The sequence below is a fragment of the Lutjanus erythropterus genome, chromosome 14 (genome assembly GCF_056507025.1).
Source record: "Lutjanus erythropterus isolate fLutEry1 chromosome 14, fLutEry1.hap2, whole genome shotgun sequence".
NCBI lineage: Eukaryota > Metazoa > Chordata > Actinopteri > Lutjaniformes > Lutjanidae > Lutjanus > Lutjanus erythropterus.
The window spans coordinates 33743968-33758987 of NC_139330.1; the positions used below are offsets into that span (position 1 = coordinate 33743968).

At 39.0% G+C, this 15020-nt stretch overlaps 1 protein-coding gene across 1 annotated transcript; it reads right to left on the reverse strand.

Moving 5' to 3' along the window:
• Positions 1–1124: 1124 nt before the first annotated feature.
• LOC146315850 (NACHT, LRR and PYD domains-containing protein 3-like) lies at positions 1125–14945 on the reverse strand. The gene is made up of 12 exons (XM_084735609.1): positions 14825–14945; positions 13176–13300; positions 11194–11361; positions 10691–10831; positions 7861–7933; positions 7516–7741; positions 5577–7371; positions 5314–5487; positions 3743–3916; positions 3338–3511; positions 2106–2152; positions 1125–1941 (listed from the first exon to the last, which is right to left on the reverse strand). The coding sequence occupies exons 2-12, from the start codon at positions 13256–13258 to the stop codon at positions 1406–1408; spliced, it is 3591 nt and encodes a 1196-aa protein (XP_084591735.1). The 5' UTR covers positions 13259–13300; positions 14825–14945; the 3' UTR covers positions 1125–1405.
• Positions 14946–15020: the final 75 nt, after the last annotated feature.

The window sequence follows — 15020 nt, forward strand, 5'->3', positions numbered from 1 at the left end:
CCAAATGTATGTCTTGTGTCTCTATTGTCTCATCAGTCAGGGTGGTCAGATATTCTGCCACCATGTACTGTTGGTTTAGGACCAAATAGCGCCCAATGTGGAATTACAAATAATGGAAATAATAAATATAGCTTCATATTAGCTGGTGCACTTCAGAATACATTCATGTGACAACATGTGCTGGTGGTTAGCTGATGAGAGGTAATACATGTTTCAGCAGTATAAGCCAAAAAAACAAAACAAAACAGAATAAAACAAAAATGTATCAAAGTTTGAAGGAACTGCTGGCAGCTGCATCTACATGTACTGCCAATGCCATGAAGAAAGACTGATATCCAGAGGGCAATCAGGACAAGCCCAAAAACTGATTCAGTCTAGCAGTCTGAACAAGGCCTTTTCAGCCTCTGCTTTGGACATCAAACTCCGAAAAGCAAAGTCTGCTGAGAGCTTCTGAGTCCCCACTTTGAATGCTGGGCTTCAAATACACCTGAAGAGTCTTCTAAAAACATGAGGTGGTGCACCAGTAAGAGGACTTTTCCTCCAACCTGTTCTGTAAGTCCTCTAACACTTTTGAGAGTCTTCAGTTTTGGCGTTGGCCTTCAAAATTCATGGAGTCAGCTGAGGATTGAATCCATGACCTAAAAGAGCAAGCACCTTGAGCCTCTGGCAGAAGAAATACTGAAATCATAATGTCTGAAATGCTTTTACTCTGTCTACTAGGTGTTGGGCTTCAACACTTACTGTCAAGTTACTGTGTTTCCCAAAAATTCGACTCCACAACCTCAAAAGCTTCTGACAAGCTACTAAAACATTTGGGCCACAGGATCTCTCTCATTTCTGACAGTTTCCCTTCGGGTACATTCACATTGCAGGCAAAAGTGGCTCAAATCACATTTTTCATGACCATGTGAACAGCAAAAGTCACATGGAATCTGATCTTTTCAAATCAGATTTGGACCACTTCCTTATGTGGTCCTTAATCAGATAGGTCTGATTTTTTTGGAATGTGAAGAGTCATAGAATCCATGCAACTTTTATGTTACTATTGTCTGAAGTTTCTTGAGAGACTCTTGTGGAGAATGACTGACAGGTGAGGTTAAAAGTAGTCCCTTGACCTTGAGTGAACGTAGCCTTTGACAGCTCTTTCGTCTGAGTGTAATACTTAGACTTTCAAGAAAAAAAATGTTGTGTCCACTCAGGTTGTTTTAAGTGCAAAATGCAAATAAAAATAAGTGGATGAAAATGCACTTAATGAAAATGAGGAAGTTTTTGAATTAATCAAGTTATGTGATTCATTTATTCCAATAACCTGAAAGATTCATGTTAACTGTGATCCTGTGCAGACTCAACTGATCTGCTCTATGGTGACAAAGTGTCTCTCACAGTAGGAGACGCTCTCTCTCTCCTACAGAGAACATAGAGACATTGAGGAATCAGGCCACCATACGCCAAACCCGGGATAGAGAGGTTCAGTGAATGTGTTATAGAAGGTGTGGAGGTGGATCAGCGTGTCAGAGGACACTGTGTAGAAGGACAGAGTTCCAGCAGGATAGTCCACGTACACTGCTACTCTGTTAGAGACAGAGTATGAGGAGGAGATGGGTGTTCCTATGACATTGTGAAAGACGGTGTAACCATCATCAGAGCAGCTCATTCTCCAGGACTGGTGGTTCTCCCCAAACCTGCAGTCCGACCTGTCTCCTCTCCTTTTGATCCCTCTGTAAGCCACCGCTATAGAAACACTTCCTCTCCACTCAACCTCCCAGTAACAGCGACCAGTCAGAGCATTTGTACACAGCAGCTGAGGACAGCACCAGTCAAATCTGTCTGGGTGATCAGGATAGAGCTGATCCTCCTCCATGTTTGTTGCCTTCCTGTTGTCGTCAGACAGTTTGATCTTTCTGTTTACTGTGTTTGCGTCGATTGTGAGTTCACAAGAATCTGATAGAGAGAACACAACACAGCTGCAGTTATTAATCTATCATCTGTTCGTTTACTGACAGTTTGATGGTGACATCAGAGATCTGAATGAGTGATGTCTCAGCTTGAAGATGGTTGAATTTATGCTGCTAAGTTTTCATCAATCAAGTTTACAACACACTTACACTTCCTCAGACCTGGTTTCAACCATTGGACTCCAGCAGGCTCCAGCCTGCAAAGTAAGAGAGATATCAGATCAGCATGTAAACATGAACATTACATCACTCTCATATATAGTTTTGTTTTTCTGTTTGATTGCATTTCCACATGATCACAGGTATATGTGTGTTTAAGGCTCATTATCATCTGTTCTCATTAATTCTTATTTGATTTTCATACCACCTGTCTAAGGTGTGACAGGATAGCATAGTTATTTTAAAAGGATCTGGGTATTTATGGTGTTTTTTGATTATAAAGAAAAAATAACATTCAAGAAAGACAAATTATCAATATTTTGAAGTGCCACCAGGTAAAAAACATTATAAACATAATAAACCTAAGGAATATAATAAACGTGCAATACTGATTATATATCAGATTTTTTTAAGGAATTAATGAAAAACATTTCATTTACTGATGAATTTGTCACATAAGAAAACATTTTCATATGAACCTCTTACCATATTGACAACTGATTGAATCTGAAGAGGTCTTTCCAAACCATTTATTATCAAATTTAAATTTAAATGTACTTGAAATTTCCTTGGATCATCAGTAAATCGTGTTTTAGGTTTAGCATTTTCTCAATTGTGAATGTATTGGGGAGAACTGAATACTGCAGTCAATGTTGCCACACCATTCATTTATAAAAGCTGCTCACTGATAGCACAAGCAGAAAAAGCCTCGCAGGACTTCCTCATGCTTCTGGGTTGTTGGGCTCATACAGCATACTCAGTGGAGTCCCTCTGCACAAATAATGTAAATGAGCTGCAACTGCAGTTCATTTGAATAAATTGTTTGAATGAACAGGAGCTCTCTGCCACTGAACTTTTGAGCTAACAAGAAGAGACTATAGGTACTAAAATCATACACTCTTCCTGTATGAAGGAAACAGCCTGATGTTGTTAGCTCAACAGCTTTTTATAAGATCTGTTCTTGACCTATTCTTTATTCATGTTCTGTACATATAAAAACACTGTTTGACAAGATTGGATTTTTATTTGTCTTTGCATATTAATTTTTAAAAACTCGGCATCACTTGAGGAAACACAATCAGTTGGACCAGACAGTCTGCCTTTGTTAGCTTGTTGTGTCAGGGTCATATGACCCAGGCCAACAATGTGACAGAAAAAAATGTTTCCAACACTTCCTCTTCTATCAGACAGACTGTCTGTGGCTACAGCAGGCCTCTTTGTACCTGAGAATGTCCAGCCTCCAGAGTGGGTTCTTTTGTCCAGCAGTTAGCAGCTTCACTCCTCTGTCTCCTGGATTATTGTAGCTCAGGTCCAGCTCAATCAGATGGGAGGGATTGGAGCTCAGAGCTGAGGCTAAAGACTCACAGCCTTTCTCTGTAATCAGACAGCCTGACAACCTGCAAATACACAAAACAGGACATGTGGCAGGTCATTTGAGAGTACTGTGAGGATTGAGGTAGTGATATTAACGACTGAAGAGCAACATTTAGTGACAACACACTTTGTTTAAGAATTTAAACACATAAACTCCAAAAAGAAGAACTGACGAAGACAGAGGCTGTTGAAACTGCATGGAGATAACAGTGGAAAAAGCACAAATCTATCATTACAAACTAATTCAATCAAACCTGAGAGTCTCCAGTTCACAATGTGTAATCTCCATTCCAGCAGACAGCAGCTTCACTCCTGAATCCTGCAGGATGTTGTTACTCAGGTCCAGCTCTCTCAGAGTAGAGGACTGGGACCTGAGAATTGCGGACAGAGCTTCACAGCTTCTCTCTGAGAGGTTACAGCCACTCAGTCTGGAGAGACAATAAAAAGCAAGACAAACAGGTCATTATTATTTAACTTGGATTATACAGGCATTATTTAACTTAAATTACATGATATCAATACTTCAATAGGCCTTTTCAAATCAGCTATGGATCCTATTTGTTTTCTGTATAAGACAATTCAGAGCAAAATGCAACATGGAATATTCTCTGTAGAGTGAAATTTGCAATCCTGATGTATATGACTAAATGGTGATAAACAGTATATTGGCATGTGAGCTTTTTCAGTAGGCTGCACACAAACCTACTGTACAGATACTGTAAGGCCACAGTGTTAAAAAATAATAATTGCCCAAAGAAAGCTACTCAAAGGCCTACAGAAAGTAGGTAGGCACTAGGTCAAAATGTCCAAAGGCACACAAATCTAAAGGAATGGGCAAAACTCAAACATCCGGCTAAAACAGGCAGAATCTAACAAAGCATAAGTCCAAACAGGGAAAACACTTGAGATGAGGCTAAGACACTTGGCATGAATGACTTAGACAAACTGGCAACAAAAGGAGGGTATAAATACACAAAGAGGCTAACTGTGCTCAGATGAAAAAAAAAGATTAAAACAGGAAGTAAACAAAGACACAAGAGTGAAGACTCATACCAAAATAAAACAGGAAACAAATGAAGTGATCTCAAAAACCATGGTATAAATAGCATCTCATAATCTGAAGCCATGGTACATGACTGGAAAATAGTGAATTGCTCCCTTTAGATTGGGAGTTAGTCACTGTACCATATAAAGAAGCTAAAGTATCTTCATAAATCATGTTCACCAGCAAGGTTAAGATGGAACATGAGCAGGTAGATTGGTAATTGGTGGAACTTTAACTGCTGTGACTGTTGGGGTGATCCATGTTCCAACCATCCACATTTAGTCATGTGCCTAAGGTAATATCTCGAACAATAAAAATGCTGTACAACCAGCAAAATACAATTTCTTTCAAGATGTCTGGGCAACAACTTCTAGATTTTTTGAGGGTCTTAGACATACTGAAGAAATTCTAAGTGTAAGTGGTGTTTTAAAGTCAGCAAATGGTTAAATAATTTGGGGCATCTGATTCAGATGCCTCTTGACACTCCCTAATGAGGTTACTGGCATGTTCAACTTACAGGAGACCATCAGAAAGACACTGAACTCCCTGGAGGAATAACATGCCTCAGAATGTCTCTGAAAGGACTGGAGGGCATGACTAGACATTAGGAGGCATGGGATACTTATACTTTACTGAACCTGCTGCCTTTGTGACCAAGACCTGGATAAGTGATAGAAAATAGATAGAAGGATGTAAATCCTGACCTTAGTTTTTGAAATTGCATAGATCTAAATATGACATGTCACAAATCAGATTAAAAAAACAATAACTTGATCTTACCTGAGAGTTCGCAGTGTACAGTTTGGACTCTCCAGTCCAGCAAACAATAGATTCACTCCTGAATCCTGTAGGTCATTATTACTCAGGTCCAGCTCTCTTAGACTAGATGACTGGGAGCTGAGAACTGTGACCAGAGCTTCACAGCTTTTCTCTGAGAGGTTACAGCCAATAAGTCTGGAGAGACAATGTAAAGTTAACACAAAGGTGCTGAAAAGATAGTCAAGTATTTAAAATCTTTTATATACAAATATCCATGTGCTTACAGAGATTGTCTGGAGGCTTTGACCACTGGCATGAGAAACAAAAGAGCCTCCTCTGAAGCAGAGAACTTCTTGAGATCAAACGTGTCTGGATCATTTTCTGATGACAGCAGGATGAATACCAGTGCTGACCACTGAGCAGGAGAGAGTTTCTCTCTGGACAGTCTTCCTGAGCTCAGGTACTGTTGGATCTCCTCCACTAATGAATGATCATTCAACTCATTCAGACAGTGGAACAGATTGATGCTTCTTTCTGGACAGGGGTTCTCCTCTATTTTCGCCTTAACATACTGAACTGTATCCCGATTGGTCTGTGAGCTTCTTTCTATCTGTGTCAACAGGCCTTCTAGAAGAACCTGATTAGTTTGCAGTGAAACACCCAGGAGGAAGCGAAGGAACAAATCCAAGTGCCCATTTGGACTCTGTAATGCCTTGTCCACAGCACACTGGTAGAACTGTGTCTCTGCAGATTCATCAATTCTTGTTTCGGACTTCTGGAGGGGTGTTTTTTCTTCTGACAGCAGATTGACACCTGTGTTGATGAATGTCAGATGGACATGAAGAGCTGCCAGAAACTCCTGAACGCTCAGATGGACGAAGCAGAACACCCTGTCCTGGTACAGCCCTCTCTCTTCTTTAAAGATCTGTGTGAACACTCCTGAGTACACTGAGGCTGCAATATCACACTTTGTCAGGTCAGATTCATAGAAGACAAGGTTGCCTTTCTGCAGCTGCTCAAAAGCCAGTTTCCCTAGAGATCCAATCATTTCTCTGCTCTGTGGATTCCAGTGCTGGTCGGTCTCAGTTCCTCCATCATACTTGACATTCTTCAGTTTGGACTGAACCACCAAGAAGTGGATGTACATCTCAGTCAAGGTCTTGGGCAGCACTCCCCTCTTTCTGGTTTTTATCACATCCTCCAGGACTGTAGCAGTGATCCAGCAGAAGACTGGGATGTGGCACATGATGTGGAGGGTTCGTGATTTCTTGATGTGGGAGATCACTCTGCTGGCCTGCTCCTTATCTCTGAACCTCTTCTTGAAATACTCTTCCTTCTGTGGGTCAGTGAACCCTCTGACCTCTGTCACCATGCCAACACAGTCAGGAGGGATCTGAGTGGCTGCTGCAGGTCGTGTGGTTATCCAGAGGCGAGCAGAGGGAAGCAGGTTTCCCCTGATTAGATTAGTGAGCAGCACATCCACTGAAGTGGCCTCTGTAACATCTGTCAGGATCTCATTGTTGTGGAAGTCCAGAGGAAGTCGACACTCATCCAGACCATCAAAGATGAACACAACCTGGAACTCTTCAAACCCGCAGATTCCTGCTTGTTTGGTTTCAGTAAAGAAGTGATGGATAAGTTCCACCAAGCTGTATTGTTTCTCTTTCAGCACATTCAGCTCTCTGAAGGTGAATGGAAATGTGAAATGTATGTCCTGGTTGACTTTGTCTTCAGCCCAGTCCAGAGTGAACTTCTGTGTTAAGACTGTTTTCCCAATGCCAGCCACTCCCTTTGTCATCACTGTTCTGATTGGTTCATCTCTTCCAGGCAAGGGTTTGAAGATATCTTCATGTCTGATTGTTGTTTCTAGTCTGTCTAATTTCCTAGATGCTGTTTCAATCTGTCTGAACTCATGTTCATCATTGATCTCTCCAGTCCCTCCCTCTGTGATGTAGAGTTCTGTGAAGACCTGATTCAGAAAAGTTGGGTTTCCTGCTTTAACAATCCCCTCAAACACACACTGGAACTTCTTCTTCAGGTTAGATTTAAGTTTCTGCTGACAAACTGCCACAGGGGGTCCTGAATGAATATACAACAAATAATATCAGTAAGTATTTTCCAGCAAAAAAAAACAACAATTTCATTTCCCTTACAAATTTTCCTCATGTCTTGAGACATGTCTCATTCATCCAATACATTAAATGCTTAGAGGAATCATCTTACTGCTCTGAAGACGGTTAGCCAGCTCCTCCTGCTTCATTCTCCTCAGGAAGTGCAGGATAATGCTCAGAAATGCCTCTTTGCTGCTTCTTAGCTCTTCCTCCTCACCATCCAACACCTCCTCATCCTCCCTCTGACTCTCCAAACATTCTGGGTAATCTGAACTCAGGACCCTCTCAAACTTCTTCAGCTCACTCTTCACAAACATGACAATATTTTCCTCAAGGACCTGTCAACAACAATCAAAACTCATAAAATCATGGAAAAAATGCAAGATGTTGTACCGACTAACAATCCATTGGTTTAAAAAGTGCTAGATGTAAAAGTAGTTGCTGTACATATACAGACCATAAATATGGAGTGTGTTTGATCATGCTGGGCAGACTGACCACTGTGAACCTCTGAGTTTTCCTGCTCGGCTCTGTAGAGGAATCAAGAATTAGCTCATATTATACGGTCCACACGCAAAGACAAACATTAGGTAAATGTCCTTTGAATTAAAGAGTTGATTACATAGAAGCAGATGGGTGTCCCCTGAGATTTAAGAGTTGTTTATACTGCTGATCTGCATTTCTGTGCAGATTTCATATTAGAAAAAATGAACATTTGGTCATTATCTACTCACTCTCATGCCAATTGAGGGGTGAACTATCCCTTTAAGAATTGCATTGGTTGCAGAGACAGAGGACATCCCAGACACACTACTTTGGAAAACACCAGTGAAAATACCAGAATGCAAATATGCCTATAAAGATAAAATGCAGTCATTTTTTAATCATGACACTAAAAAAAACTTGGCAAGGACAACAAGTTATTACAGGTTACAAACCTAAAACACACACCATGAACACTGCTAACAACTCTGTTTTTGCTGATGAGTTGAACTGGTTTTTATCATAGATTTGACGTTGTTGATAGTATGTCACAGCAGGCTGAGGCAGTTTATTAAGTTGCAAATTACACAGTTGGTGAAATGAGGATTACTCTGGATGAAGTGAAGAAACGTTTTTTACATATTAACATTGGTAAATCACAGGTCCTGCAGTAATGTGCTGATTAAAGTTAATTGCATCTCCTTTTCTTGCTCTAATCCCAGACTAGTGGATGCAGTCTTTGTTTGTACCAGTAACCAGAAGCATAGGCCCAAAGACATGAATGATCTGCGGACAGTTTCTTTAAACTCTGTACCTATGAAGTGCCTTGAGAGGATAGTGAAGATGGTTCACACCAACCCATGTTTCAAATGAAAGCTACAACATACTCTGAAATGCTCTGTGCGGAGTCTTGTAAAAAAAAAAAGAAGAGTGACTGATTTTATACCCGTTGCTTTCACCTCCCTTGATTGAAATTCAAACCATGACTCAGGAACAGAGCATGCTTGCCATCATGCAAATAGACTGTGTGTCTGTGACACAGCCTTCAGTGTTGATTGGCTGTTACTCGTGGCGGTTCACCAATCAGAAAGTGCTCTGGCCGGGACACTGAGTGAGACTACAGAGTGCAAATTTACAATTTAATTTAGCAGACACTTTTATTCAAAAGACGTACATCTGAGCGCCAACAATATGGATGTATAGCAAGATTTTGTGTAGTTCCCTCTTTGATTAACTGATTGATTAGACTGTATTATAATGGATAATAATTGTAACTGTATTATACTGTATAATTATATGTATTATAGTATACTAAATACATATAATTGATGTGATGATGTGAATTGAACTGTGAACATGAGCGCTGTTATACACTCATCGCCAAACATCTGGAAGCCCATTTCCACCAAGATAAAGGGAAAAAAAGATTGTGTAAGTCATTAAAATGAGAATCTTGGAATCTCAAAATACTGATTTAGTATTTGAAAATCTTGATTATATATTGATTATATCTCTATCTATTGATTATATCTCAAAATAATGAGAAATTTTCTCATAATGGCATACTAAGTCATTATTTTCAGAAAGTTTCTCACTGAGATATTAATTTAATATTTTTTTAGACAGGGGAGACCAGGGACAGTTGTAACATTTTTTTTCATCATAACTCACAGACTACTGGAAATGTGCACGAAGTAATAATACAATTGACATATTGTCCAATAAGGACAGGACTGTAATATTTGATTTCTTGCAAGAAGTCAGAGTTACAGTTGACCCCTTGACAGGCACAGTTGAGGTGCTGAAAAATAATTAACTCACTGTATCTCAAATAAAAGCACAACTCAAAGTCAACGCACACCTTAATGATGTAATATCTAATAATGTTAAGGTTTTCTTTTAGATAACAGGTATGGCCTGCAATCAAAGCAAAAGTCTATCAATATTTTTGCAAAATACTAGACTTCTATTCCAAGATTTTAATTGTTTTAATTGAGTTAAAAGTATTTAGATTTACAAATAAAATAAATGCATGAAAAAATAGATATATTGCACGACATTTAGTACAGAATCATCTTGTAGACTCCAGCGTCCCTGGTAGAGGAAGTTCTATTTTGAATGAAATTAATTCTTTTTAATATTAAATACAGATAAATAGATAAAATGATAGAAATACAGATAAACAGATAAAATGTTCAAGTTCATTTTTGGGACTGTGAACTTAGTTAAAAATTAAAAATGTTAACTATGAACATGAACTACTTCTTTATAATTAATGTAAGCTGAACTTTGATCACCAGGGTCAGCAACTTGCTGAAATTAAATAATTAGTTGCAGTTTCTAATTACCTCTCAAAAAGTACTTGAATTACTTAACCAATTACCACATTATAAAAGTATTTAATTACTAGAGAAAGTAACTTCTTGTGTTAATTCTCTTATTTTAATGCACACGTATATATCATTGTAGTTAAGCTATATTATTTGAGTGAAAACATGTTACTAAAACATTTATGTTTATAGCGTTTCACTGTAATTCACTGCTTTGATTCATTACTCTGCTTGACTCAGACTGCTGAAGCCTTATATAATCCTCAGATGAACTTTACTATGTATTTTTGCACAGAGGGAATTTTCTCCTCCGTCAATTCCATTAAAATCACATGGATTGGAAAAGATCTCTTCAGGGCCAGTGTGCACAGGACTTCAAACTGCACCTTACGGCTGCACGCCTCCGTCAAACAGTCAGGTTACAGTTTACATCCTTTTCTGTTCAATACTATTTTGACACAGAGAACAACTTACTTTCTGGCAGGTGAATGTCCTTTAAAAAAAATGACAGCCTCTTTTGATGCGTCGCTCCTGCAGGACACATTGCTGGGTTCAAGTTGAAGTCCAGGTTCAGGTGAAGGTTCAGATGAGTCTGGCATGTGGTGCTGATCTGGGCTTCAACACAACACACACAGAGTTTTGAATGGAACCTTGACTTTTGACCTCCAAAATCTAATTCATCATCAAGTCCAAGTGGACATTTGTGCCAGGTTTGAACAAATTTCCTCAAGGCGCACTCACAAGAATGGGACAAATGCCTCCCGCCACGGCTGTTGTCAGCACAGAGGCATAAAAATGTTAACTGTCCTTTAATACTACTCTTGTTCTAACCTTCATCATTGTCATTCTAGGAGAACATGAACGTCATGAGGACAACTGGTCAGACTGGATTTAATGAGGACAAACTCAGCAGTGAGCTAAAAATAACATTTTAGGTCATACTGTCCAATACTATTTTGATACAGAAAACAACTTACTTTCTGTCACATAAATGTCCTTGTTCAAAAAAAATGACAGCATCTTTGGACATGTTGCTCCTTGTGGACATACAGCTGGGCTCAGGTCCAGATCCAGCTTCAGGTTCAGGTTCAGGTTCAGGCTCAGGTTCAGGTTCAGGTGAGTTTGGCATGTGCTGCTGCTCTGGGCTTCAACGCAACACACACAGAGTTTTGAGTAGGGATAAAATGATTATTGTGTTCATGATAAACCACAGAAAACTTCCTGGGGCCCTAGTGCAAAGAGTTTCTCTGAGAATTTCCCCTTGAAGCTAAGACTAGATCCTGGTAAAGATAAAAGTTATTCACAAAGCATCCTGAAAAGAGCTCCTTCAGTGAAAAAGTGTTAAGAGTAGATAGGAGGACTTTTAAGATGCTTTTGACTTTATTAAGCAGGGGAGAAAATAGCTGAAAGACAAAGAGATGGAAAAATATTCTTCAAACACTGAAAAATGTTTAAACTATGTAAATTAGATTATACAAGGATAATGTTTGTGGTTGATCTCATTAGAGATGCGCTCACATAACAGTAGTAAAGTTTTTTAATACACGAGTTTTCTTAACAATGTTACAAAGTGCTTTGCAAAAAAAAAAGCAAAACCAGGCAAGGCTGAAAAATCTCAAATGTAACACAACTGCACTATAACCCCAGAAATTAAGAGATCAAATCTGGAAAAATGCAACAGTGATGACTTGGGTCTGTCACAACCTTCATTAGCAGTGATCACATAAAAAATTACAGCACTTTCATAGTCTCACATTGTGATGCAGTTCATTTAATTTCCGCTGGACAGCCACCCACTGCAGGTTCTTACAAGCATGGTAAATAAAGATATGCAAATAAATATAACAATGATCAGCATGTGAAAAGGCTGCTGCCAAATTAGGCCTGTGTTTTCAAACATTTTGTAATCTACATTCAAGGTATGGCAATTATTATAGTACAAGTATGTCTTAATAGAGACTAAATTCTATCTATTTTACTGTCCACTCTATGCCCATTGTAACAAGAGTACATGTTTTACGATTTTTTTCTTTTTTTGGGATAAACCCATCACATTCTTTAAAAGAATGAGTTACACCTCATAACAGGGTCAGCAACACCTCCTCACTAAGATAAAAGTTTGTGTCCATTCCTAGCTTGGAGTTGCTGTTGATTGAGGGTTGGGTTTATTTTGTTTGTCTGCAAAACACAACTGGAGTTTCACAGGAAAACAGTGTTGCAGAATCTCACAGACAATGGACGTGAATGGTGAGCAGTTTTCAAATGTAAAACCAGCTGGAAAGAAAAACATAAAATGCCTCCATACTGCTCATCTGGCATAATCCAAGTCTCCTAACGCCTGACATGCTGTTTGCACACCGACACACCACACACACACAGTTCAGACAGTGTGTATGTGCACATGGATGTGGCTCCAAGCTAAGGATCTACAGAGAAGATTCAGGCTAAAAACATGGTGTAAATAACATTTTTTAGTCAACTTGGCATGTTGGGACTTTAGGAGACTTGGATTACATCAGACGAGCAGTATGGAGGCATTTTATGTTTCTATTCTGTTGTTTTTTTACATTTGAAAACTGGTCACCATACACTTCTGTTGTTTGGGAGACTCTGCAACACTGTTTTCCTGTAAAACTCCATCAGTAATTTGTGGACAAATGAACTATCCTTTTGATAATTCTTTTAGGCTAAGTTAGGAGCTCTCTGAGTGTTCTCAGGATATTTGTAATTTTTTGCAATGCTACTTAAGTGTGATGAAATGCTGACTTCTGTGTCCTTGATGTCTACTTTCATACGACAGAGTGCTGTGACACACTGTGTTCACACTGGAGTCTAATATGGGCCACATTTTGAAAATAATTTGAGCAGCCAAACGAAAACATCTCATCTGACCAACAAATCAGACTTGAGCACAAAGGCTTGCAGTGTGAATGTCACCTTACAGAGATCCTCATCTCACCTCTGAGCTTTGGACTGACTGTCATGTTTCCCACACAGAGTGGTTTGAGAGGGAGGCACTCCCTCCTCCTCACACTGATTCATGCTGCTGAACTCACATCCACATCAGCTCACAAGCCCTTTCATCTGGAGAGGAAATACAAGTCATTCATCTGCACATCAACTGAAATCATCCTATTATTTCTCCTCTAAATATAGCTGTTTGGCCAAAACCTGAAACCAACTGACAGGAGATCATTTGTTCTGCTACTCACAAGTAGGGCAGGCCTGCAAGTTACAAGTCAAGAACTAACCAGTGCATATGGTTTGACATTTTGGATGGAAGTTACCTGCTGAAATCTATAAACATTTTCCATTTACTGTCAGAGGAGGAGTAAAGAAACCAGAAACTATTCACGTTGTGAAGCTGAAATTTGAGAATTTGGACATTTTTATTAAAAATGACTCAAAACAATTAATCTATTATCAAAATAGTTGCCGACTAATTTAATAATCAATTAATAATTGATTAGTCATTGCAGTTCCAGTTCTATGTATAAACAAACAAAACTCAATAACTATTATGTACTAAAAATTACTAAATAAATAAATGATACTATAATATTATTGTGACATAATACATATTTTCACAATATTATGCTTATTTAGGCAAAAAGCAGAAGTAAACTCAGAAAATTTAATGTATTCTTAACACAGTGCAACTGTCCCTCAATCCATAATGCAGCTGTCTCCAGGGTGTGGGTCAGTTGTAACTAATGACTTCCATTCAAACAAAAATGGTAAATTATATGTCATAAATCATATTTTAATGGTTTAGGTAATTAGCAGACAGATGTAAGTTTAATATATAAAGATATCGTTGGTCTAGTCAACAGAAATGAAAAACTCAGAGAAATGCAAAAAGGTTACAACCGTCCCCAGTCTCCCCTACTTACCTAGGCTACTCTCCACTTGTGGAAATTACACAAGCAGATAGATCCTTTCAAATTTAAACACTAACAGTCTTCTAGAAAATATTAGATTAAGAAATGATTCGTTTAAAGGTAATCTCTTTAATTTGCTTATTGATCACAACAGAAACCGACTGAAAGAACCGACATATTTCCTGTTTGAGGAATGTGAAGAGCTCCAGCTCATTTCATGTCATTTATCGACTTTGTGAAGAGCTTATTGAGCCCTCAAAAACCTGTGAGACCCCCTTCTGTCTTACATACTGTCTCTACATCAGTCCTGTGTAATTATAACAGCTGATCATGCACCAACACGAACAGCTGTTCTCCAACAGCTGTTCGGCCGAGTGAAGTGGCTCAGACAGCGGCAGAGCAGCGGCTCGTCTCCGCCTCCTCCACAGACTGATTCAGGCAGTAAAAACTGCTTTCAGTCATCAGTTAAGTGCACAATAATAACGATTCTGTACAACTATTGAGGAACAACTTGCTCTACTTCTTCTTTTATTCCACCATTTACACGCCCAAAACATGGCGGATGTTTTTCTAGTGGTGGATGTTTGACCTCCTTTTTCCTGAGATAAACTTTAAGTTGTGACTAGAGACATGAACTACAGAGCAGCAGGTTTTCACTGTTTCAAGTGTGACTAAACTACCAACAGCTGGTGTCATCGAGTGAAACACTTCAAGCTTGTCATATTACCTTCAGCTGGAGGTTGAGATGGAGAAAACAAACTGCGCTAGAGCCTTCAGCGAAAGTGAAACTGAACTCCAGGAAACAAGAGGCCCGTTACTGTTCGTGTTTACTCTTATCTGTTATCTGCCAGTGAAATCTGCTGAGGAGCTGTAAGCTGAACACTCATTTAGAGAAGAAAGAAACTTTGGTTACTTTTAAAAAG